At 40.1% G+C, this 27278-nt stretch overlaps 1 protein-coding gene across 2 annotated transcripts; it reads left to right on the top strand.

The window, feature by feature from the left end:
• The first annotated feature begins 172 nt into the window (after window positions 1–172).
• Window positions 173–25830, top strand: tnnc1a (troponin C type 1a (slow)). Of its 2 annotated transcripts, XM_043224278.1 has the most exons (8): window positions 173–408; window positions 18851–18964; window positions 19920–21145; window positions 23433–23463; window positions 24669–24815; window positions 25163–25277; window positions 25364–25500; window positions 25620–25830. In XM_043224278.1, exons 3-8 carry the CDS (start codon window positions 21122–21124, stop codon window positions 25649–25651), a joined length of 486 nt encoding a protein of 161 aa, XP_043080213.1. In that variant the 5' UTR covers window positions 173–408; window positions 18851–18964; window positions 19920–21121; the 3' UTR covers window positions 25652–25830. The 2 variants fall into 2 exon arrangements, with proteins under 2 accessions (XP_043080213.1, XP_043080214.1); XM_043224279.1 differs by lacking the exon at window positions 173–408 and having other exon boundaries at window positions 18600–18964; window positions 24701–24815.
• The last annotated feature ends 1448 nt before the right edge of the window (window positions 25831–27278 follow it).

The following is a 27278-nucleotide window of genomic DNA, read 5'->3' as shown; positions in this document are numbered from 1 at the left end:
TAAAACCAACTTAAAATTCACCTTTTATTGATTTATTCACACACAAACACACACGCACACACACACGCGCGCACACACATCTGTGGTTATCATGAGGTTAAAATGAACTCGTGCATTCACTGCCCATTCTAAATCCCTCTTCAAACCCAACCCACTTCAAACCATAATATATATTAAAAATATGGCAGATGAGGAGCAGAACAGGTGAAACCACTGACACAGCATCAGGTGTGAGCAGGAAATATCACTCTACATCTGAAACTGGTGACACTTAAAGAAAAGAACGCCTCAAGAAAAAAAAAGAAAGCAATCTTGGAGCTATCTTTTATGGGATGCATTATTGGATTGCATAAATGTCCTGGTATACTTTTCTGCCTCGACCTCCTGTTGGAAGTCCAAAAATATGTGGTAAGTAAAGCATTTTAACTTTTCAGTCCTTAGTATGTGTAAAGATATGTTATGCAATTGCTGATTAGCTAGCTTTTTACATTTCTTCGGAATGAAAGAATCGTGAAAGTCTGTAAATACTGGTTAATGAAACGTTAATGAACCCAAAGCAAGATTTGGGTCAGAGTGGTATAGATTTCACCTCCTCTCTCAAAGTTTGGCTCAGAGTGGAGAATTCAATTGGAAGCAGATGGTGAACCAATGAGGGGTGAACTAACCTACTAATGATACTACATGAAATTTAACATTTGCACTCCATCTGGCTGCATCTCCCTTTGGTTATGGGCTGTGAAAACATGACATATTTATGCACCTGCTGTGGACACTTGAGTACTTTTGGCTTGCTTAGATAGACTCGTTCAGAGAGATATTTGTGATAATCAACAGGCTGTTGTAGGCATTCAGATTATTAAAAACAAACAAAAAACATGTCAAAAAATTGTATACTGTTTCGTGTTTGACAGTCAGGTTTGCTTAGTAATATTAATTCATATTTGTGACACAAAGAATAAAAGAAAAAAGAAAGAAAGAAAGAATTTTGATTTTACTAGAAGAAGCAAAACAAATAATAATAAATATGGTATCGATATGAAAATTATAAAACCAACTATACAGTGTAATATATGATATATAAAATAAAATGTAATGCTGCTGGAAAGACTAACAAAGGAAATCAACTGTAATTTTTAAAAAGCTTTTGTAAGGATGCCATTTTATTAATTTAGTTATTTTTTCATTTAAGAGTCTGTAAGTTGAAAAAAAAATCTTCATAGGTAGTGTAATATCACAACATCTATTTTAAGGGATCTGAGAAAGAGACTGCTATACCATTTTTCATCAACCTGTGAGTCAAATTCTGCATATATTTTAAATGATTTGTCTCATCTCCCCTTAATGAAAAAAACAGACAATAAATTGTTGGTTACAAGTGCAGCGAATCCAGGTTGTGTGTGAGCATCGCGGACCATTTAGGTAGGCTGTATAAAAATATACATCCCTCAAAGCAGTATGGGGCATCTAAATCGTTTTAAAAATTTTGTTCAAGTGTTGCTAGGCAACAGCAAAATGGTCTCAGCCTCCTTGTTATATTAGAGTTTCTGCTGGGGTTTGCTCCCAATGATATCTTCCCTTTTTTGTCTCCTTTCATTAGCAAATATTAAATTTTCATGTTTCAATTTTACATTTTTTTCTCCTCCTCAAAATTGCACTAGAGTTACACAAAGGCCTAAATATTTAAGCCAGCATTTAACTGACTTTACAGTTAATTCTTTAAAAATAGAAGACACTTCCTTGTTATAAAACATTATGGACACAAATCATCATACCAAGGTACATATAGTGTGTTTAGTCAAATTAGACAGTCATTCTTTTTTAATTAACAACTGAAATGTAGACTTCTGTTTTGAAGCTACGAAACAGTCAAATATATTGTGCACAGAGCATCATGAGCAGAGTGTAACACAAAGCACGTCACATTGTCTGCAATCTCTCCTCACTACACTGTGCTGCTAATCTACTGCATTCGCCGCAATCACTATGGAAACTGACTTTTGCCACACAGCCGCTACTGAAGCAGACATGCAGCAAATGCTGTCAGCGATTGTCCACTGACGTGTGTTTACATAGAGGTCTGAATCAGTGTTTATTCCAGACCATAGCAAAAGTATCATTGCTCTTCTTTAGTAATAATTACATGATTAAATGCATAATAAACCCTTATATACCCCAGTATAGTAGTATATAATATAGTAGGATATAATATAATTGAAGTCTGATATTATTTCTGTGCAAATTCTAAATAAGATCCACAAAGCAAATTTGACACTGCAGTCCGCAGATGAAACAGCAAGAGGTTTGGACAAAAAGAGTACTTAGTGAACACATCAAAACCCTTTTAATCTAACCACCTGCCTCTAGCTAAAATGTATGAAAATGCTCTTCATGGTTTTAAAGGGTTTATCTGCTTCAAAGGCGGCTGGCTGATGCATCACTCTGACCGTGCAGTCCTCCAGCCCCAGAAAGAATGCGCTCAAGCCTTTAGACAAGTTTTTGAGCTCAGCTCTCATTCAGGGGACAGTCTTCTTTTTTTTGTTTTTACATAAGGCAAATTTACATGTACTGATGATGTCAGCTCATATTGTGGCACAGCACCTCCCCCTTCCAAAAAAACATTCACAAAAAAAGTATTTTCCTCTTGAGCACAAACGACAGTGAATCATGTCTTTCAGAGACGCAGTATGCGTGCGATACTGTAGTGTCATTGGTGTGCTTGTACATGCTATTGGTTGATGATTGCAGTGTAATACAACAAAATGCTGAATGCAAATGGAAGTGGGGGGAGGGGATGTCTGCTGATAGATAATTCTGATTGGTTATAAAATGTCTTGCGTGTATAATGATAGCGCTCCGATTTGTGGAGTAAAAACACAAGGGAAGCATCCTAAATCTGAAGAGAAAATGATCCTTCCCTCTTTGTGCATGTTGCTGTCACCCCAGATCTTTTCATAAAACTGCCATGAGCGTGCCTCGCATTTGAATTAGGCTGATGAGTGGAAACTGTGCCCACAGAGAGGCCGGTGGCACTTTCTAGCATCACATGACACTTAATTAGGGATTCTTCTATATTATAAGGCTGGAATTCTGCCAAATGTCTATCAGTTGTTTCAGTCAATGCACTTATCATTTCGCTCGTTGCCTCCTAAGGTGCATCAGGCTGCAGTCTCTCCTCTGGCTTCTCAGACAGAAAAATAAATAAATAAAAAATAAACAGTCAAGGTTGTGTCGAAAACAGCCGGAGAAGGTAAATCTAATTTTAGATCTAGGGTTATGCTTATTTGAATATTTGGATATGAATTTCTTTTTTCTGTAAACGTATGGCTATAGTAAGCAGCAACAGTATCTTTTGCTGTTTAAAATAGAGTGTAAACAAACCACATTTTTAAGAACTGGTTGCACTTCTTACTCATTACTCATTAGACAAGTAGATGGTAATTACCCTAACATACATTGTGGGGGTTATGGGATGCATTGTGAAGAATATTTTATGAGAAAGAAAAATCATTTTAAAAGATTCTTCAGTCATTATTAACTGAAGCACTATAGATTTAATCTGTCTATGTTTCAAAATATCTGTACAAACTGCTCAAAGAACCAGTGGCACTTGGAACCAATAGTGCAATGTGATGTGGCATGGCAAGTTGCAATCTGTCTTCATCCATAAAGCATAAAATCATTGTGTCATTGCTTCTGTCGTCAGATTCTCTGGTTCCTATCAACCTTTTTCCTGAGAGTTTAGAACCTAAAATTATGGGAGTAACAGTTAATTTGTAAACAATCAATTGAAGGTTCCTTTTATGAACTCATTTCATCTCAAGAAGCATTTTCAAAAAATGGATACAATGAAGTGACATTATTTAACTATCAAACAATAAAAGGAACATTTTACAGACATATTACTGTAATATATGTCTCTGTCTATATATTATGTAACATATGTTGTTTTAATAAAAAAAAAAAATAACTGACACATTGAGTGTAATGAAATGTATTATACAGTGACAAAAAGTTCTAATGGTATTCCTATACCAAGTCACATTAAAATACCAAATGTAATGATATTCTCCTGATGTCTCAAAATTAACATGAAAAAAATGTACAGCTCATTTAGTCAGTTTGAAGTGTAGTTTGATTTGTAGTGCAACCTTTTTATTTGAAATTATTTTAGTGGAATGTCCCCAACTGGATGATGAGTAACTTTTTAATGCTTTTTAATTGTACCTAAAAACCCACATGTAATAACCTAAAACACTGTCTAACACTTGATAGCTGCTCTGTTAATTCTTCTTCATCAGTTAGGAACCTAGGTGTGCTGTTTGATAGCAATCTTTTCTTTGAAAACCTTGTTTCTATACGTTTCTATAGTCTATATGTAATTTGAGAACCCTCTGACCATGTGTGATGCCATAGGCAGGTGATGCCATCAGCCAGGAAGCAACAAGCATGTATGCTGAAGCCGGCTTCAGCTTCTAGGAATAAAGCAAGTTCTGGCAGGGATGCAGAAAGTATGGCCTAAAGATGGAGCAGTTCCCTCAAGGAACTAGGGTTACATGCGTAACCTTGGGACGTTTTAAAGATGCTAGAAGCATGGTTTTCAAAGAAAAGATTGCTATCAAACTGCACACCTATGTTCCTTATTACACCTAGGTTCCTCTTCAGGACCTCGAGCTGCGGCAGTAAGCAATTTAGAAACGTGAGGCCCGCACCCACATCCCTGACTAGTGTGGAAGAGCACAGCTAAAGCGAGAGGAGAGAGCTGGGAGATCAGAGGACTAAGAAATAGCATCCTGATCCATCACTTAGTATAAGGTTCTCTGGCTGGAGGCCTCAGCCTCTAAAGGAAACACATAATAGAGGGTTGCCTGGAGTGGGTCAACCCTGCTGAGAATCTAAAGCATTGCCACGTGATCTTGAGGGAGAATCTCAGGGAGAATGCCTTGGTCTTGAGCCACCACTGTAGGGACCTTGTGTACAGCAGACCAAGGGGTATCATGTTGAACGCAGCTGCCATCAGACCCAGCAGTCTTAAACCACTTGACAGTGAGTGACTGGCCTTCTCCCACTCTCGTGACTGCAGTGATGATCGACTCAATCCATGCAGGGGACATATGTGCCTGCATCGTGGTTGAATCCCTGGAGAAAGCATACTTCTCTTGGCGTTCACCCACAGGGTAAGACTGCAAGGCTGAAGGGAGGAACCAGATATCGGTTACCTTCCCCCACAAAAGCAAACCTCAGGAAATTCCTGTGAGAGGAAGGAGACACGGAAGTATACATCTTTCAGATCTATCATGACAAACAAGTCCTTGGACTAATTTGAGACTTGACCTGCTTGAGGATCCTGAACTTCAGCCTCACGACTGAAAGGTTCAGCTGCTTAAGATCCTGGGCCTCAGCCCTCCATCAGTCAATCAATCATTAATTTATATAGCTCATTTAACAACACAGGTTGTATCAAAGCACTGAACAGTATAACGTAAAAGAATACATTGATAGGGATGTGTAATGACAAGATTGAACAATTTGTTATTAATGCAGTGACGGTCTATGTAAACAATTGGACGATAATCGCTAGAAGTTAATTTTCCCCAACAAAGCAGGCCAGAGGCGACAGTGGCAAGGAACCAAAACTCCATCCATACATAATGGAGAAAAAAACCTTGGGAGAAACCAGACTCAGTTGGGGCCAGTTCTCCTCTGGCTAGACGCCCAGCACTTAACCTCCAGTTCAGTTTTAAATGCAACGGTGTTAGATAGTGTAAACTACTTAGAATGTGTGTGTGTGTGTGCATCAGGATCTGGTGATCTGTCCACGGGGTGCATCTAGGTGTTCTGGTCTCTGATGAACGTAATCTCTGGGTGCTGATCCACCATCTAGTCTGGATACAAATTAAGAAACAGAAAACCCAAGATTAATATTAGCATAGATGCCATTCTTTTTACGATGTCACAAGTACATTGTGTTTTATGAGTAGTGTTCCTGATTCCAGCTGATCTAATTAATGCAGCCTAGCAATCTTTTGATGGATTTGTGTATTAGTGTATTAGTGTGTTATGTGTAGGCTAGGTTAAAAAAATGTGTCTTTAATGTAGATTTAAACTGACATAGTGTGTCTGCTTCCCGAACAGAGTTCGTTCCAGAGTTTGGGTGCTAAATATGAAAAAGGATCTGCCGCCCGGAGTCGATTTTGATATTTTAGGTATTATCGAATTATCAGAGTTTTGATAACGGACGTGCAGGACTATAATGTGATAAAAGCTTGCTCAAGTATCGAGAAGCTAAACCATTCTGGGCTTTATAAGTAATTAATAAGATTTTAAAATCTATCCAATGTTTGATAGGGAGCCAGTGCAGTGTTGACAGAACCGGGCTAATATGATCATACTTCCTAGTTCTAGTAAGGACTCTAGCTGCTGCGTTTTGGACTAGCTGAAGTTTGTTTATCAAGCATGCAGATCAACCACCCAAGAAGGCATTACCATAATCTAACCTAGAGGTCATAAACACATGAATTAATATTTCTGTATTAGACATTGAAAGCATGTCATAATTTAGATATATTTTTAAGATGGAAAAACACAGTTTTACAGATGCTCGAAACATGGTTTTCGAAGGAAAGATTGCTGTCCTCCATCCTCTTGGAATTATGAAGTATCGTCTGTAGAACACAGATTCTCTTAGATGAGGAGGGACCACTCCTTCAAAAGAGTGTTTACCTTCTGCTCCATAACCACAGCCTGCATGGGGCCCACCAGAGTGGGGCAATGAGCAGGACCCACTGAGACACATTTGGCAGTAGTCAATAGTCTACCAAGGAAACTTGTCTCTTGAGACCAGCCTCTGGTGTTCCCAGAATGGCTAAAGGAGACCAATCTAGCTGCTCTAGCACATCTCTCATTCTCTTCTGCTACGCTGATAGTCCTCAAACCCACATCATCTTCTAGGAGGTAAAGCCAGAGCCTGTTAGGCAGGACCCAACAAGACACACTTGGCAGGGGCTTCCACACTGAAAGGTGTGGGGCCTTGATGAACAGACACGAACCATAAAAGGGGGAATCGCTCTAGAACCAGGTCGTAAAATCGCGCATCCTCCGCACCTCGGACCATAAAGGCAATCAAGATGGTCAGCCGAGCGATGCAGAGCGCCGCAAAGTCTGCCAGGTGTTCGCAAGGGACTGTCGCTGCAGTGAGCTCGACCAATCCGAGAGTACCCACGTCAAGATTGGGATGATTTAAACTGCAACATCTGGTCGACAGCCCGATAACCCGTTCGGTGCACTGACCTGGGACCAGTTCTACCAAGTCAAAAGGTGATAAGACTCCCGCAGTGAATCAACGTGGTCAGGACAGCCTCACACTTTCAACCCCCCCCAAGGAGGCTTGCTCTGTCCCAAGACACATTCCTCAAAAGCGCACCTTTTCCTTTTCGCTACAACAGAGGAACTGCCAGGACACACATAAAACCACTAAACGAACAATCTAAATGCCTTCCTTTCAAACGAATAAAGGTTCATCTGTAAATAACTGCTTAATAAATGTTTTGGGATGTATGTAGGAACCGGTATATACTCTTTAAATAATCCTCTAACAGAGAGCGTTCCATAAGCACTAGATAATGCATGTTTGATATCAAATTGAAGCTTACGATGTTTCCAATATCGTGATGAATGAATATATGTGTTTGTGCAATGCACAACAGTGTATTCCACTTATAAGCTTTTGATAGGGAACAGAAGTGCAGAATGTCAATTCTAACTGGGATAAAGTATGCACGAAACCGGAGTCGAAAGCAGGCGTGGACACGCCCCTTCGACCTCGGGTCGCTGCAGGAATTGCCACGGAAGCGGAGAAACTTCGGAACTTGGAGAAGTTAGAAGACTCTGAACAAGAACGACCCGATACCCTCGACTCCGGTCCGCTCCGTCACATCACTCCACGGACACTCACTGCCCTTTCCATAACCAACCCGGTTCATCCAAAGCGAACCACCAAGCTAGAGAGACTTCATTCAAACGGCCCGGAAAGCCCGACCACGTCATCCCACGGACGAGCCTGCCCAATCAGCAAGCCGGGATTTCCCCAGACAAGCCGAGTGGTAAAACTACCTTTTCATCTCTTTACTGAATCGGCGCAGACACATATAAGCGAAGCTAAACCCTAACTTTGCTTTGTTGGTGCTCTTAGTGCGATCTCAGAACTAGCTAACAGACTTTGGACAGACAATTATCCATTTCCCTTCCAACCCGTGAATGTGTGTATGAATGCATGTGTGTGTGTGTGTTTATGTTTAGTCTTCTCAGTGTAGTCTTGTCAATTAGTAGGTACTGTTTAATGAATTGTGTTTCATTATTACGAATTCTTGTTTGTGTGCTATGTAACTGGAAAGTCAAACTCATGCCCAGATCCATTGCTACCTGCTCGAGGTAAAGCGAAGATCAGATAAACGAGTAAAGTCCAATTGATTTATTTTGCTGATCACAGAGTAAATTCATATTGGTAACATACATTTAAATTGCCCTAAAACGCTGGACGTATTAGGTGATTTAAAGGTATATTTGAATCTTTTCAGATTCAATTCCCCAAACTTGAATTAAGAGCGAATTCAACTGACAATTCATAATTATCATAATTAAATTTAGGTGTGAAAACCCTACAAAGGTAAACCACTAAGGGAACCAGTCTCCCCAGACTGCCCTCTGGTATTCTCTCAGAGTGGCTAAATTGGCCAGCTCCTGCCAGTGTGCCGTTCCAGGGCTGCTCTTGGTGCCACAACAGGGGCGGTGAGCCTCTCAGTTCTGAAAAATTTTGAGCGGAAGAGATTCATTGCTCGTTGACAGTAGGACCTTCTGAGGGCACTTAGAAGAGACAGGCACCGTGTTAATGCAGTGTACACAGCTCTTCCCCAGAGGGGCTGGCTCTCAAACATCCTGGTCAAAAGCATTAGAACATCTAAAGACTGTTCACCAAGAATGACAGCCCACAGACTGCCCACTGCTAAAAGCCTCCAGCCTGGGAGCAGCACTCAGACTCCAAAATTCTTCGGAGAGAGAAGTGGCTCCCTGAATGAAGAGCTGGAACACAGTTGGACTTGCTCTGGCCCAGCATTCCATGCTACTACCTCAGCCTTCTTGAGGGAAGAGAGAGCACTGTGATCCTTACTCAGGAAATAATGCCAAGCACTCATTAAATAATACCATTTAAATTCTCTCTCCGACAGCCACCAGAGGAAACCCTAGTTCGAGGACTAACTATCCAAGAACTACATTTCCCATCATGCCCCATAACTAGGACTGATTACCTGCCTGATCTCCTGCCTGTCTGGCTATTCTCAATAAAGACCTAGTAAATGGATCTGACCATCTCTGACTCTTCGTTACACCTTCTCAAGGGGGGAAAAACCACAACACAGGATCAAGGGAATGCAGGAAAAAAAACAAAAACCTGTCACCAACAGGTGCCTCAGCAACATTGTGACTAGAATTGCAAGCTCACATGCACACACTCCTCAGAGCATGACTGGCAGGGGCGGAGCATTTGCAGCAGGAGCTGACAGCCTGATCAGAAATGCTGCTCATAATGGATTCATGCATAATGTGCTTGAAACAACATGCTTGTGCAAACAATCTAGATCTGGTGGGAAGGAAGAAGATTGGGGATCACCGGTCTCCATTCCCTCCACAAAATTCAACTGCGATTCCCGTGTGCGCAGCCAGTACCCCGCCTTTACTTTGGCAAAAGCGGAGCTGACACCTAAACACTGGTCGAGGCATTCTCCTCAAAGTGAACCCTCCGTTCTAGCCTTATTTTGTTTCCACTAATTCATAAAATAAAGTGTGATAAAGGAAGCAACTGCTGGACTCTCGCCAGGGGAAAACCCTATATCCATAAAAATATCATTAAAGATACCTCATCCAATGAGGCTGAGTAAGCCATTGAGCAAGTACTTTTTCCTCAGTAGGTCATTCACCTTGACGGAGAAACGTAATCAGTGAATAAAGTCACTGGATTTAGTTGAGGCTGGTGATTCTGTAATGTGGCAGGTGACAATGGAGTTGGAATCCAAATGCAGCTTTATTCAAAGAGAGAATACAGGCAGGGTCCAGAAAGAAGAAAAACAATAATATCCAAGGCAGAGGCAAAAAGTAATCCACAAATTATCAGAGCAGGCAGCAAACAATCAAAAACAATCCAGGGTCACACAAGTAGGGCAAAACTAGGAAACTCTGAGAAGATCAGATTTTTCATTGGCTTTATTCGTAGTGACCATGGGACCAAATACTGTGACTGCTAGTTAAAAATATATATATTTAAAATATTCCTTAAAATCTCACATAAATGATGTCTTTGCCTTGATAAGGCTTAGTCTGGGTCTCAAGGGGTATACTCTTGGTCTGTATCAAGGTGGTCTGGTCTTTACTACACTTCTAGCACATAACATTTTTAGAGATATTTTTCCAATTTGGTACTGCATAAAATGTAGCAGAATAAATATCTGAGTAGTTAAATTATTTCAGATAAAACTGAAATTACAGAGAAACAGACAAAAATGGTTACACTTTATTTAAAGCTGTCTTTGGTATATATATTAGATGTGCTTACCATTATATTATAAGAACGATAAATTATGCATAATTACATGCAATTACCCCTAAATCAAACCCTAATATGAACCTTAACATTATAGTAAGTACATGCAGTTTCAGTAATTAATATTACTCAGCACTGTAACAAGGGCACTTTAAAATAGAGCACAACCCTTTATTTTACAGTATGTGTACTTACAGTGCACTTACGTGAGTTAGAGTTAGGTTTAGGTTTAGGTGCCAGTTAAGAAAGTACCAGTAAAAATTTTAAAAGGGTAAAATTTCACAGCATAGAAACAGTCAAAGAGAGCTATTCTTAAAGCATTTAAAATGAGTTTAAACACTTTAGAGTGTTTAATTAGAATGCATGTAGTTTTGAACTTGATAAAGCTTCTGGTAAAATTCTAGGAGATTTTCAGGGGCACAAACACAGTTCTGTTGCCAGGAGAGGGTCTATTTTCTGGCTATCTTAGACTCACACAAAAGGAGGGCATGGGGGTGGGTGGCTGTAGACTGTGATGCGCTGGACTGGAAGAGTCAAGCCCCCGGCTAGAGGTGCTCAGGCTGGAGGTAATAATGTGGCTGCAGTCTCATTATAGGTCCAGTGCAGCATTATAAATGTGAGCCAGAGCTGCGACTAGAGCGCATGCTCTGTGAGTGATAATTGCAGAGCACAGCGGCTGGGTGGAGAGATAAAAGTGCCTTGAGCTACTCTTCCTGTAATCCCTCATTCAAACAGGCTGATGGAGCCATAGCATGAGACCACACACATACTGATACTCAGACTATATGACCTGTTCATGGCACTAGACTCACTGTTAAAGCATTAAGTTACTATAGAACTATGTAAAATGTGTTCCCCATGAGAAGGAAAAATCTAAATGTCATGAGAGAGAATGTATCATTTCACTAAAAACAATTCTTCAGCTAAACTAAATTCAACTGTGAACAGTAGTTTAACTCACATTTTGATTTTGCCAAATTTTATGTGTCCCTAGGTCAACATATTTTGTTGACCTTGAAACAGTAAAATCAGGTTAGTGGTAGTGTAACATTTTAAATAAAGATTTTCTCTAACCCTAAAAACAAACGTATCCACTGCATTTTTTTTTTTTTTTTTGGTCTGGCTTCCGGTCTCATTCATTTTGAGCTATTATAAGATGTACCAAACAGCTTGTTTTGCTGCTTGATAATGGCAAATTCATATTATTTTAATGTATTGTCTCAAATATGAACACACTGTTTTATAATGCAAACAGTTGTACAGTTCACTGCAGGCACATGCTTGCAAAAAAAAGCTTTCCACTGTACTAGCATTTAACATTTTAATTGAGAGACATGCATTAACATTGTTGCCAGGTTTAACTATAAATAAGAAATAATTGACCTATTCTTAGCCCAAAATAACAATCCTGGTCTGGAAAAACTGGCCCATAGGTGCCCCCTGGTTTTACAGAGCATACTAATATCACACGGACTGTATTAGACATCCCTACAGTGTGTTCCAGTTCCCTGTCTGTCAGACACTACAAGTTCTGTGAGACGGGGGTCTTGCTTGGAGCCTTATTAGCCTTGCGGTGGTTTTGCCGTTTCATTCGGAGCGCCGCGTGAAGAGCGGATGTTGATCACAGCATCAGGTATGGGCTTTCGTCAGCCTGAGGAAGAGGACTTGACGGGGCTGCCCCCTGCTGGTGCATTGGCCGTTGCTGAGTCGAATCCAGAGCCGTTGTGAGCATCGAGCTGGAAGTGTGCAAGCCTCCCAGCCCTAAATGTTTGTGGCCGGATGATTGGTTCCAGGGTGCGGATCATGGCTTACAGCCGCAATCTGTCCCAGTTCCTTTCTTCACGGAGGTGCATGAAGAGCTGACAGAGCTGTTGATGGCCCCTTTTTCAGTCAGAAACCACTTGTCTTCCTCCTCCTTCCTCACCGCCCTTGACCGTGGGGCAGACAGGAGGTAAATGGACATTCCCCATGCAGAGAGGGTGGTTGCGGTGCACTTGTGCCAGCAAAACGCCACCAAATGGTGCGATCGTCCATGTCTCCCTTACTTGCCCTGTAGGACCACTGCAGCTAAGGCTTACAGTGGGACTGGTCAGGCTGCTTTTGCCTCGCATGCCATGACTATCCTCCAGGCCCACCAAGCCAAGGCACTGAAACAGCTGCACAAGGGTGAATCCAACTTGGGGTTGATGCAGTAACTGCACACAGCGACAGATTTTGCTCTTCAGGCAACGAAGGTCACAGCATGGTGACTCAGGAAGGAGAGGGCCCAGAGAGGCAAGACACTGCTCTTCAGGAGGTGGTGAGCGCAGTACTACTCCTTCCCTCAGAGGAGGACCAGGTGAAGAATCCTTGGATTCAGGGGATGTGTTCCACTACAGGCTCAAAGGCCTGTAGTACTCACATTTTCTCAGAAAGAGCAGTTTCTTTATCCTCTGAGCCAAATGCCCTGTGCTGCAACAGTAGAGGTCTTACACCCCTTTTGCTGTCACCCACAGTGCCCTCTATTGGCAGCGGCCAGGAAACCACAGCATTTGCCTCCCCACGTTGCCTCCCCACGTGGTTCGGACCAGTCCCTTTGGGGACAAGGGCAGTGCTACTGTGATGAGTCAGGATGCAATGCCTTCTGTTCCATCCAGCCTCACTGCCCACCATTGTACACCTCCAGGCAGGTCGGTGACTCCACTTGTGCCACTTGCACTGAGGCTGTGTGCATGGCTTACGCTACCCAGCCTGTTGCAGTGGCTCAGTGGCTCATCTCGGCTATGAGATTTAGTTTGTCCGGCGGCTACCCAAGTTTAGTGGAGTTCTTTAGACTTCGGTGGCAGTCCGAGAAGCTTCTGTCTAGCACAAGTTGCTGTTCTCCTGGCAAAGAATGCAATCGATTCAGTCCCTCCAGCTGGGGTTGGGGTTCTACAGACCTTTCTTCATCGTGCCCAAGATCGTGGCCTTCAGCCAATCCTGGACCTCAATATTTTGAATCAGCTTCTGGTTAAAATGAAATAAAAAAAATATTCACAAGCTTCCGGTTAAAATGTTGACACAGAAACACATTACCAGATGTGTTTAGCCCCAAAATTGATTTGCAGCAGTTGACCTGAACAATGCATACTTTCTTGTCTCGATTCTTCCTTGACACGGAACGTTTCTTCGGTTTGAGTTTGAGGGGTCGAGCGTGGCAGTACAAGGTCCTCCCCTTTGGCCTGTCCTCGTCTCCCCATGTTTTCATGGAGGCCGTGGAGGGTGCCCTTGCCCCATTACAGGAAGTGGGCATTAGGGTCCTCAATTGCCTCAACAATTGGCTCATTTTGGCCTGGTCCTTGAGAGCAGTTGTGCAATCATAGGGAACTACTACTCCTGAGTTCCCTCAGAGTCAGGATAGTGGTCCCACTGAAACACTTTCAGCATATGACGTCCACAGCCACTGTTACGCAGATCAGATTGCTTCATATGAGACCACTCCAGCACCAGCTTCACTCCGAGTCCCGAGATGGAGATGGCGCCATGGGACATTATGGGTGAACATCACTCTGAGCTGTCTCCTCCTTTGGAGTCAGCCTTGATTCAAGTCACTGCGTGTCATCCATATTCAAGCACTCTCACAACAGCTAACATTCCCTGGAGAATGGTGACTCCACCCCTGGACGGTTCAGCTGATTTCATGCAATTCATGAAATGGGTGGCTTCTGGACAGGATGCGACAGACTTGAATGATAGACACTATCACTCAGGCTGGGGCTCTATAGCCTCACTAGATGCACGGCTATGCACTGAAGTGGAGTCTGTTCTCTGATTGGTGTTCTTCTCGCAGAGAGGACTCCTGAAGATGCTCGATTGCAGTAGTGCTTTTTTTCCTGCAAGAGAAGTTAAAAACCAGCTAAACTGTAATAACAAATAGAGAGATTGTTCTACACGCTACACATTTTGTCTAAAAATTCACAAGTCTGACTAGTCTTAAACTTACGATAATCAAAATAAACAGAGATCAGACAGAGAATGAATGTGTGTGCTGGGTTTAATGCTGCCTTCACATGCTATCAGAATTATTGTACATAATAAAAGTTTCATAGCTGAAAAATTTTACATATTTACAACTGGGAAGCTCATATTTACTACTGGGAAGCTCTGAGATCATTTTGATACCCTAGCTTCAAAGTAGGATATTGTACTCCATTTTTTTATCTACAAAAAAGAAAAGCAATGCAATGTAATGCTGGGGACTAAATTCCAATTCCTGTTTTCAGTTAATGCAACAGAATTATTCAGAAGTGATATATGCAAATTAAGGTAAGTTGAATTTTACATATTTGGATTTACGCAGCAATAAAGGTGAGGAAATTTTTTGCAATTATGTTGCCTTAGAAATAGGGCATGCTAGCAAGCAAATTGTTGCTAATTTCCCATATGTAATGTTCAAATATCTGGCATTTACACAGTGTCAGGCTCTGAATACAATTGAACAAAGTCAGTTTAATAACATAAAGCATGCAGCAGCATCCAGCTGAATAAAGGAAACTGAAAATCTTCTATAAAGTCCATTTATAACTCTCCTTAGCTGAGGATCATAGTCATCAGAGGGTTTGTTGTTCAGGTCCTGTGGGCAGACAAACAGGGAGAGCAAGGATCAGAGCTTGTAGAGAGTAACCTTGAGATCAGCCACTGACTAACTGTGGTGCACAGGTATATAAAGGGACTAGACTGAGTGGCTGCAGGTGTGTATAATCAGTACCCTGGAGATCGGGATCATGAACAGGTGGCAGGATTGGATGATGAGGGTAGTGATGGTGTGACATTACCCCCCCTCTACGAGTGTCTCCTGATGCTCGAGAATGACGGCGAGGACAGCCACATCCTCTGGGAGCGGGGCGATCCGGATGGGCTTGGTGAAAGTCAGCCATCAGAGAGGGGTCCAATACTTGGTAGATGGGGGTGTAAGCTCTATGTAAGCTCCGAACTGCCTGCTGGAGATGGACATGAGCTGAGTCCCATACCTTTTCACTGTCACGAAACCAGTAGTCCACCGCTGGGATGTCCGCTTGTTCACCGGTCCAGGGAAACAGAGGGAGTTGGTAGCCTAGGATGCATTGGAAAGGAATTAGACCGGTAGTGCGTTGATGGAGGGAATTCTGGGTGTATTCGGCACAGAGTGGAAGGCACAAAGATCTTCTGAAAGGCTTCCTGAATCTGGCTATCAATGGTCCATTGAATGGGAGCTAAGAAGACTGATTCGGGTAATATGGGTCTGGGTTCCTCAGGTTCTGGGGTTGGTGAAGCCGTGAGAGAGCGTCTGCTTTCAGGTTTTTATGTCCTGGCCGGTAAGTGATCTTGAACATGAAGCCTGTGGCCCACCGGCTTGTCGAGGATTCAAATGTTTGGCTTCTCTGAGGTATTGAAGGTTCTTATGATCTCTGATCACCTCGAAAGGGTCTTTGGCTCCCTCCAACCAGTGACGTCACTCCTCAAGGGACGAGTTTGATAGCCAAGACCTCTCAGTTGCCCACATCAGTTTTGCTCCGCCGGGGACAGCTTGCGGGAAAAATCGGCACATGGATGGAGTACAGGGGGTTTACCTTTCCACTGGGAGAGTGCTGCTCCAACTCCCAGGGTTGCCGCGTCCACTTCAACTACGAACAGGAGATTGGGATCAGGAAGACTGAGCGCTGGGGCCGAGCAGAAGGCAGTCTTCAATAACTCAAAGGACTTTTCGGCTTTATTATTCCAAGTTGGGGTTTTCTTGGGTTGGTGAAGTAGAGACGTGAGTGTTGCTGCTACTTGACTATAGTGACCGATAAACCGGTGATAAAAGTTTGCAAACCCCAAGAACCTCTGCAGTTGTTTAATGGTGCTGGGAGCTGGCCAGTCATAAACTGCCTCTACGTTTTTGGGATCCATTTGCAAACTGGTAGATGTTATGATGTAACCTAAGAAGTGGATGGTGGTCTTGTGAAACTCACACTTCTCTGCCTTCAGGATGGAGTTCATGGAAGCATTGAAGGACTTGGGTGACGTGATGCCGATGGTCAGATTGGGTGAGTAGATTAAGATATCGTCTATATATATGATTACAAATCGGTTTAGCATATCTCTGAAGATCTCATTCATAAAGTTTTGAAAGATGGAAGGTGCGTTTGAAAGACCATACGGCAACACCTGATATTCGTAGTGCCCAGTTGGGGTGATGAAAGCCGTTTTCCACTCATCCCCCTTGCAGATTCGGATAAGATTATAAACTCTCCGCAAGTCGAGTTTGCTGAAGACTTGTGCATCTCGGAGCTCATTCAGGGCAGCTGGTACTAGAGGTATGGGCTAAGCTAACTTTACTGTCTGGTCATTGAGTGCCCGATAATCTATAAGGCCTTAGCCCTCCATCTTTTTTGGCCACAAAGAAAAAACTGGACGCGGCTGGTGAGGTGGACGGTCAGATAAACCCCTGTTGTAAGGCTTCACTCAGATACTCCTCCATGGCCTCTCTCTCCGGGACCAAAAGGGGATAAACTTGGCCCTTGGGGTAATTTGGTACCAGGCAGCAGGTCGATGGCGCAGTCCCATGGACGGTGCAGGGGTAGGTGAGTGGCTGCGGTTGGAATGCAAGTGGTATTCAGGTGGAAAAGGAGCAACAGGTTACATATCAGGACTAGAATTCTAGAAGGTAGAATTACAGACAAGTTGACTTGACTGGGATTTGTTCACAGCTGTCAAACAGTTCTCCTGGCAGTACACGCTCCATCTTAATACCTCACCCATTCCCCAGTTCACCGTTGGCTGGTGTCATGCGAGTCATGGACGTCCTAACACCACGGCCATAGTAGCATTCTCCAGCACAAGTAGTGACAGGGATTCAGTGTGAAGAATACCGATTTGTAGGGAGAGAGGTGGTGTACAGTGACGGACTAGACCCATGCCCAGGGGCTTGGATGGTGGTTATTTGGTAGGTAGTGGAGTGTCGGTGACGGGGAATACAGAATACAGAATACAGCCGTGTCAGACTACGAGAAGAAATGAAATTCCCAGCGGCTCAAGAATCCACCAGCACCTTAACTGGGAAAAGTTGATCATGGTAGATGAGATTAGCATTGGAATGTTGGAAATGAATGGAATTAAAGTGGCAACACTCACCACAGGGCATGCTGGACGGACTGGACTGGTATGAAGGAGATGAGTGGGAGAGCAACAATATAAACACAGTCCCTCCTTGATTTGGTGATCCCTTTCCCTAGCAGTCAGGTGGTAAGTGTCAGTTATCATGGGCTCCAGTGCGGGAAGAGGAGTGTTCGGTGTGATAAGTTCTATTTCTGCCAGGCAAGCGGAAAGGTGTTGGGCAACGCAGGTGGTTTTTTGTAGGAATGTTTCTAGGTCGACATTATCATCATATATTGCCATCTGTTGGCGAATGGAGGGATTTTCCTGGTGGAAAACTGATAGTAGGGCGGTATCATTCCATCCGCTCCGTAAGGCTAGCATATGAAAGCAGAGAATATATTCGTGGACATCTGCCTGCCTGAGCTGGAGGAGCTTGTCATGAGCTATCACACGGGGAAAAACACCTGGTGAAAAACCAGGCTTTGGGCCTGAAGGGGATTTAGTTTTTTCTCATCTCTGAGGTACTGTAGGTTCTTGTGATCTGTTAAGACCACGAATGAAGCTCTCAATATGTCAACTCTGTCAATATGTCATCAGGAGTGCTCACTCATTCCAGCTGCAAACTGCTGCGGGAGTACAAATTTAATGAATATTCCTGAATTGACATGGTACTTTGAGTCAGGTAGTAAAGCTAAAATAAGTATCTCCATACTTATGGCCAAACAACTCCTTAAAATGGGCAATAAATTTGTTAACCAAGCATACAGCAGGTCCAGTTTGAGTTCAAATAGTCTCTGCCCATTACAGAGCTACATCTGATAACTGAGATATGCTTATCATCATTTTTTTTTACTGTTTAGAAGGATATAATGTGGGCTGCATCTCAAATACTAGTGGACACTGCAAAAGGAATCGTTGCGCTCCTCCACCAAACCAGAATAGGGTGTCGGTCGAGCCATGGCAAGGCAAAGAATTACTGACAGTGACAGGTGAGGTAACTGGAAGTGTGGTTCGTGGATGAAAGAGAACTCGAAGGTTATTGACGAGTTTCTGAAATGGGTCTGTGGTGCTCATGCTGTGCAAGTTTGTAATCTGGGTGTAATCTTGCAGGTGAGTAATCAGTTCAAAGACAGTTTAGAACTTTGTAATGCAGAGCAGTAATATCAGTCTTTATCTTTCCAGGAAAAGATAAAAAGCACATGAGGAAACAAATGAGTATGAGAAGCACACACCACATCCACTGGAGGTTCTGGAAGAGACAGAGGATACAACAGGAACTAAGGGAGAACATAGGAGGTAAGTAGCGCAATAATACACAATAATAACTCAATAATAACTCAATAATAAGTCAATAATAACAAAATAATATATTATTCAATATTTTATTAAAAAGTAATTAGAGGTAAATTACAACAATTACAATTTTAGCCATATTTAAAGTGTGATTTTCAATCTTTCTTTGTAAAAGGCAGAAAGCTGGTCATAATGATTTCAAACTTAAGGATTCATTCATTTGAATATACATTGAACCAAACACTATCATAACATCTTAGTTGATAATTAAGTATACTTTATTTTTGACAAAACATCCCATGTTTCCATAGTAGTAGTTTAAATAATAGATTAAGTGTTCCCTTTAATCACTACCAAAACAATGGTGCCATGTGTTTTTTTTAAACAAAAAATATAGTTTATTAATGGAATAAAATGCTAAAATTATTTTAGAAATTTAAATTAAAGGTTTAGGGTTAGTGTTCGGGACAAACACTTCCCAAGTGAAAGTACCCACATAATGATTTTATATTAAGCTTAATAAAAAAATTATATTATCATGGGAATCAATAAATGATAAAATGATAAAGATCTATTAGATGCCTTTTAAGTGTTTTTCTTTTGGGCGGTTGTGGGACAGCAGTTTGCACCAATTCTGTAGAATGGCCCAAATACATTTATTAAGTAAGTGTTTATCAGTTTTTATTGCTTCCACGTTTTTCAGAATTTAGACATGAACATGATTAATAGGAGTGATCTTATTAACAGTCTGCTATGTCAAATGTGAATTCTTTGACTTTGTGAGCACATAAAAATGTAGAGACGATGCTGATGTTTTGATGCTGATGCGTGGGCCATGAATATAGCAAATTGTGTTATTATTTCAAAAACTGAAAATGTCTAATGCTAACATAGGCTGGAATGAAGTATTTTCCCCTGTTCTGCTGTTTTATATTGTCTTTTTTTCTTTTCATTTGAGGACACAGTGTGAGAGGAAATTGCTGTGTTCATCCGTGCTCTGCTACTATATGGTTTCTATGGCAACCTCTCCAAAATGATGTGCTCTGAATGGCGTTTCATGAGATGTGGGGTGATTACAGTCTAGGAAGGAAGGCTGATGTTTCTGTTAGCCTTTGCTGTAAAGGGAAGTATGCAGTGTTCTAATAAAAGCACACTTCCTGTCCTCATATTATGATTGTGCTGTATATCTTCTGCATTTCAGAGGAAATATTTCAATACTGCCCCCTTCAGAGGGCACAGAAAATTTGCATCATTTGTACAGCAATGTGTGTTGTTTTAAATGTCAATAAATGATTAGTTAAGACTACCGGGGTTGCTTTTATAAAATAAATAGATAAATAAATAAATAAATAAATAAAAGATAAATGAATAAAGCATGCACAAAGCATTTTGATTCTATTTTCCATTGAATTTATTATGCACATTTAATCTGAGGAACAGATGTATTTTGTGTATTTTCCTGGCTCAGTTGTAGACACGTGTCCAATTACACAGACACTATCCGTAGTTTTTAGTCACATGACCAGTTCGAAGACCTGGGGGGCAAAACATCCATGGAACTGCAGTAAAAGTCTGTTAAATTTCACATCTATTTTACAGCCACAAATATTTATATCACCTCTCAAAACAAGAAAACAAAGCTATGTGAATAAAATGTAAATAAATTTCCACTTTTATCCAAAGCAACTTACAAATAAGGACAAGGAAAGCCTTTCAGCCATGATAATGTGTGAGAGTTTGCCAGTGTTTCTCTTATGTCTTTAAAGCTATTTAGCTGAACTAAAGAAGTTACTATATTTTGTATAGTGCAATAATGCCTTTGTCTCTTTGTCACTTAATACACTAAATTCATGGTGGAGAAATGCCTACTTTTTATTTTATTTCATTTTACAGGTATATTAGAATGTATGCAAGTACATTTCTTTGCTCAGACACAAAGATTAGATTAATTTGCTGATAGTTTACCCTCACATATTTGAGTGAACCCTCATCCTGACCACATAGTTGTTTTATCAGGCTGGAGTGACTGTGATGGACGTCCCGTACTCAGAGGGGCAGGAGGGAACAGGCTGTCCTGCTTCATAAAGCTCATTTAGCACCGTGTTTTCTGCTCTCCACCAGTGCCAGCACTCTTCCTGATCTCCTCTCAGGTGACATACAATGAACGATATCTATAAAGCAGCGGTGAGTCTATTATTCACATAGCACTTTCTTATTCTTGCCTTTAAAACAAAGTTTGCCAAATTAACTTTTTAGAAATATATGATATAATACTTACCTATTCAAGGTTACACAAAAATGGGTCGTATTTTTTCATTTTGTTTTCATTTTGTTTTGTTTGTTTTTTGTTGTTATTTTGGTTTTAACCTTGACATTGTCATTGTCTTTATCAAATTAGACTCTTGGGTTAGACACCTCTCCCAGAGGTGAAGACCTAGAGTGAAATGTTGTTGGTGTTATTATATTTAATTTTATTTTCATTGTACCTTCTGGGGATATTATTCTGTAATTGTAATGTATATTTACTTAAATTCATTCATTATAACCTATAAACTAATTAAATGAATTGCTTGATTATAAGTCATATAATAAATTTACCGGTAACACTTTATAATAATGTTCAGTTGCACGGCATTCAGAAGTGATTAGTTAATGAAGAAATAAACATTTACAAAACATAATATAATAACATGTGTTCATAAATGCTAAAAAATTTAAATGTTAATATTTTATCTATGACCTTATAAATCATTTACAATCATTTACATAATTATATGTTCACAAATTATTAATTAAAATGCTCACAAATCTGTCATAAGGTATCAAAAAAATTGCATATCATGAAATAATCAAGCATATCCTTTGTAAACGGTTAATAAGTTACTAGTTAATGTAATATCATATTTTATTATATAACAGTTAAATATAAATTGCTTATAAATAGTTACAATGTCAATATTGTACTATTATCTCATAGCTCAAAAATATTCCATCCGTGTCAGACAACGCATCTGTCTAACCTGTCAGCCTTTACATTGCAGTACATTTAAAACACTTTCTGCATCCCCTAAAGTAATAAAGTATATCTGAATATGTTACAATTAAAAATTTAAGGCAGATTGTTCTTAAGGGGGGCATCTTCCTCTAATTTACCTTATAGCTCTTTAGTGCATTACCTTAACACATTTCATTTGAGATATAGTGCTGAGCATGTGTTGTATTTGACTCTACTATTTAAAAGTAATAATGGATATCCGTTAACAGTTACAGTTACATGAAAATTTAAATCAATCTAATCTACAACATTATTTTCTCTACTGTGACAACAATAACTCACACTTAGAATGTAATTATATGTAATGTAATGTCATACAGGATAGTAAATCACTCTACTGGCCAACTTTATGCCATACCAGTTAAAAAAAGACAACTGAAAATACCTTGCCTCTTGAGTATTATCACAGTCAGATAGGAGCTACACTCAAGAGCAGAGATGCTGTCATTCATGACTACACATGGAGCACCGCCTACCTCCCATGGCTAATTTTGGCATACTTTGCCCAGCCATGCATGTGTGTCTGCATGCTGGAAAAGCAGGCGCTTAAGATAAAACACTCAAAGTCAGATTCCAGCATTGATTGTGTGTGTTTGTGAGTGTGTGTGTGTGTGTGTGTGTTCGTCCACTGATCTCTCTGAGATGTACATGAGACTGTGAGCCTGGGAGAAACATTCTGACACATGTTTATGTGTCACACTAGTCTGGTGGTTTCTGTTGGATCCGACATGGGACTTACCTAAGCAGCTGTCTTATGAGTTAGCTTTGCCGGATTACCCATCCATTACTATGCCACCTCAAATCATGTCCTTTATCTTCGGTGTGTTATTTTTAACTCTGGAGAACCTTTATCTGCTGTGTGTAATATGCATTACTCTAACCTCAGTCTGTTTTTTAAAATGTTGTTTTGGACTAAAGCAAACATGTTGCTAATGCAAATGTAGTACATGTTAATACAAATGTAAAACCATTTTCATTTGTTTATGCATATATTACCATATTTTGTGTATATTACATAAGAAGAGTTCATTTGCAAAAAGAAATAAAACATTGCGATTTCATTGTGTATTCCAATTAATCTAAATAAAACTGCAGTTATTTTGATTATTAAAAATAACTTAAAATTGCAGCTAACTAGCACAATAAAAACATGTTAGCATAATGTATAATACTTATACTATATGTAATACTTCAGTTCGTGTTTGTTGCTGCAGAAATATCACAAATCATTTCATATGTATCACGTATCATATCAATGAAATAATATGGTCATAATGATAGCAAAACCCATTTTAAATAAATGAATATCCTTTCACTGACCATAATGACTGTAATATTTGTGGGTGCATGTTTGTGTTAATGTGTGTAGAGTATATTATGTGTTTATGTCTATTGACCCATGAATGTCTTTAACAGGTAGAGCAGCTCACTGAAGAGCAGAAGAATGGTATGGTTTTTTAATACGATGCAGCAAACAGCATTTGGTCTCAGAATGGCCACAGACATTATGTTATCTATTACAGCGCCTCTAGATTTTTGCTACATACAGTGCTGTGAAAAACAATGTAAAATGACAAAGGAAAATGAGGAATGGCTGCTTTAAGTCACTGGACACTATTTCAACTGGATTTAAGAGGTGGCCGTTCTTTTCCAAGTCATTCCTTCTCGAATGATTTGGGTAATCGTGTTAAAAGGTCCACTTACTCTTCAGCTTTAACTTTTTAACAGACAGCCTCATACCGTTCTCAGGCGCTCTTTGATATATTGTAGAATTCATCATTTACATTATAATTGCATGTTTGACTGTCTCAAAGGCAGCAAAACACCTAAAAATAAATAAATCTGGTGATGCTTCAGAGCTGATATGGGGTTCCCTTTCAGTCGGTCACTCCGAGTCACGTCGGATGACCGACGAATTGAGATCCCAATTCGTCGGTCATCCGACGTGACGTCTCCGTTCCCTTCCTCAGGGAACGAGGGTTACATACGTAACCGAGACGTTCTTTTTCTCAAATGCCCAAACTTGATATTTGATCTGTGCACATTTTGGTGTTGTTTTTTGTGAAACCTCCTTGTAATGGTTAATTGATTTATATTTGATGTGAAGAGCTGCCTATAGACACTATCTTTCTGTAGAGTCTTATCTCTGTTTTTAAGGTGAACTTGGTGGGATGGCCCAGCCTGGGCAGATTGTTCTGTCAGTTGTTCAAAGCCCTCTCCATTTTTAGTTTATTTTACATACAATGGAATGACAAAATAGCTTTTTCACAGTACTGTTTGTTTATGAATTTGAAGCACAGAACATTGCAGGACTACCCATTTAAAAACCAAATGAATTTAACACCTGTGCTCAACTAATAAAAACTATGACATTATTTATAGTCTGTGTGCAATAATGATGTGCAAACTGTCTCACAATATGTGACCCTGGACCAAAAACTCAGGGTCTTTTTTTATTGAGATTTAACTGAACAAAAGCTAAATGACAGCTCAAAGCTTTCCACTGATGTCTGATTTAGGACAATATTTGGCCAAGATAGAGCTATTTGAAAATCTGAAGGTGCAAAAAACATTTAAAGTTGTTGTATTATTAAGTGGTTCACGCGAGAGAAAATGCCCTGTAAACTAAAGTTCCGTGTTGGTGTTTTATAGAGTTCCGCGCAGCATTTGATATTTTTGTTCAGGATGCTGAGGATGGGTGCATCAGCACTAAGGAGCTGGGGAAGGTGATGAGAATGCTGGGTCAGAACCCCACGCCGGAGGAACTACAGGAGATGATTGATGAGGTGGATGAGGATGGTAAGTCCAGAATGGTAATCCAAAATTAGTAACATTCCAGAGTGCTAAATTCATTTACTCAACTTTCATATTGTTTATTTTTAGCATAAAAAATAATCTGTATTCTACCTACTAGGTTTCATTTTTTCTTTATCAGTATGTTCACACCTTAAAAATATAGGTACCTCACATGTTCCACACTGCGACTTGATTAAAGAACCATTTTTGATTCCAAAAAGAACCATTCTAGAGGGGAAAAACAAAAGACTTAAAATGTAGAATTAAAATCTGTTAAAATGAAATATCAGTGCAGGTACTGTCATAAAAATCAAAGATAATCCATAATGGTTGCTGGTGTACTTGTGCAGGCAGCGGTACGGTGGATTTCGAGGAGTTTTTGGTCATGATGGTGAGGTGCATGAAAGATGATAGCAAAGGAAAGTCAGAGGAAGAACTGGCAGAACTCTTCCGTATGTTTGATAAGTATGTTTTGTTCTTAAACTGAACTAAAAGAACTGACCTGCGGTGGGTTTAGGAGTTTCTGATGGGGTTTGATTGTATTTGGACAGGAATACAGATGGTTACATTGATCTTGATGAACTGAAGCTTATGCTGGAAGCTACAGGTGAAACCATCACTGAAGATGATATTGAGGAGCTAATGAGGGATGGAGACAAAAACAATGATGGGAAAATTGATTATGATGGTAAGCATGCATTGCGTTACATGCAACTGGTATTGACAGGAAAAAAGTGAACCAGTTTAATGCAAATATATCCCAGTGTGTGCATTTTTATAATCATTTATGATATCCTTCTGTTGCAGAGTTCTTAGAGTTCATGAAAGGAGTGGAATAAATAATGAAGAAATGTCTTCCTGGTGTTTCACCCTGGATTGTCTGTACACAAAAGCTTAATGAGAAAGATCAACAGAGAGTCTATGGTATATCTCATTATTGTGCTTGTCATTTTCAGCACACTGTTTTCAGAATATTAAATTATTTTTCACATTGCATAAACAATCCGTGCAGATTTAAGACTTTGTTTCGGTTGTCTATTTATACATATATATTTTAAAAATATTTAGTAAATTAGTCATGGATCCATAATGCAACAAAATCACACCGCACTAACAAGTTTTGAGATGTAAATGTCAATTTCATCATACTGCAGTTTTATAGAAATAACTATTCCAAAGACATTTCCATAATTCATATCTATTTTAGCCAATTCTAAGTTTACATCAAGCCTGTCAAATTTAACAAAATGAAACCTAACAGTAATTTATATCAATCAATCAGTCACTTTTATTTATATAGTGCTTTTTACAGATTTTATACAGATTGTGTCAAAGATACATAATTTAATGGATTTGATTAATAGAAGCGTATTAGTGTGCTATGTGTAAGCCAGGTTAAAGAAATGCATCTTTATTCTAGATTTAAACTATGTGTCTTGCCTCCCGAACAGTGCCATGTAGATTATTACAGAGTTTGGGTGCTAAATAGGAGAAGAATCTGCAACGTGCAGTCAGTTTTGATACTGTAATATCAAATTTAATTTTGAGAATGCAGCAAACGCGCAGGTCTATAATGCGATAAGAGTGCACTCAATTACTGGGAGCTAAGCTATTCAGGGTTTTGTAAGGAATTAGCAGGATTTTAAAATCTATACAACATTTAATGGGAAGCCAGTGCTGACAGAACGAACATGGTCATACTTTCTGTTTCTAGGAAGGACTCTAGCTGCTGCATTTTAGAACAGCTGAAGATTGTTTTAACAAGCGTGCAGAATAACCACTTAGTTACAATAAACACATGTTTTAACATTTCTGCATTTGATGCTGAAAGCATGGGTCGTAAGTTAGATATGTTTTTGAGATGCTGGGAACATGGCTTTCAAATGAAAGACTGCTATCAAACAGCACACCTAGTTTCCTAATTGATGAAGAACTGATAGAACATGGGTTAGAAATTTTTCTAAAATTATTACACGTTTATTTAGGTCCAATAATTAACACATCTGTTTTGTTTTGTTTTTCCAGAATTTAGCAGTAAGTCATTACTCATCATCCAGTTTTTTATATCCATATATGTATTATACATATTTAGTTAGTATAGTTATTTAGTTAATTTGATTTGTTTCACCGGGCCCCTTTCACCTTTTTTTTTTACTAATTAAGGGGCAAAAAGAAAAAGAAAACAAACAAATAAACAAACATCTGCCTTTGTGTTATCCAGGCTCCCTCGTGCTAATCTTATCATAGAGCTCTTCTTTTACTGCAGCCTAAGCTAGTTGAGAAAAGTGAGAAAGAAAAGCAGATGGCTATAGTATAAGACACAAATAGCAACATGACACACAAGGGCTTGGGCGTCTGGCAGCAGGGCAAATGGGTGACAACCCAGTGCCATTGCTGAGAGGATTCACAAAACTTCTCCTTCATCAAAATTGGTCAGCGCGACACAGAACGGCAGCAGATACTGCG

Source organism: Puntigrus tetrazona, chromosome 23 (assembly GCF_018831695.1).
Source record: "Puntigrus tetrazona isolate hp1 chromosome 23, ASM1883169v1, whole genome shotgun sequence".
NCBI lineage: Eukaryota > Metazoa > Chordata > Actinopteri > Cypriniformes > Cyprinidae > Puntigrus > Puntigrus tetrazona.
This window is presented reverse-complemented; position numbering and strand designations above follow the sequence as displayed.

Coding starts and splice junctions, on each gene's coding strand:
- tnnc1a (XM_043224278.1), top strand. CDS start 21,122: ATGAACGATATCTATAAAGCAGCG. Junction 23,464..24,668: donor CACTGAAGAGCAGAAGAATG/GTATGGTTTTTT, acceptor GGTGTTTTATAG/AGTTCCGCGCAGCATTTGAT. Junction 25,501..25,619: donor TGGGAAAATTGATTATGATG/GTAAGCATGCAT, acceptor CTTCTGTTGCAG/AGTTCTTAGAGTTCATGAAA.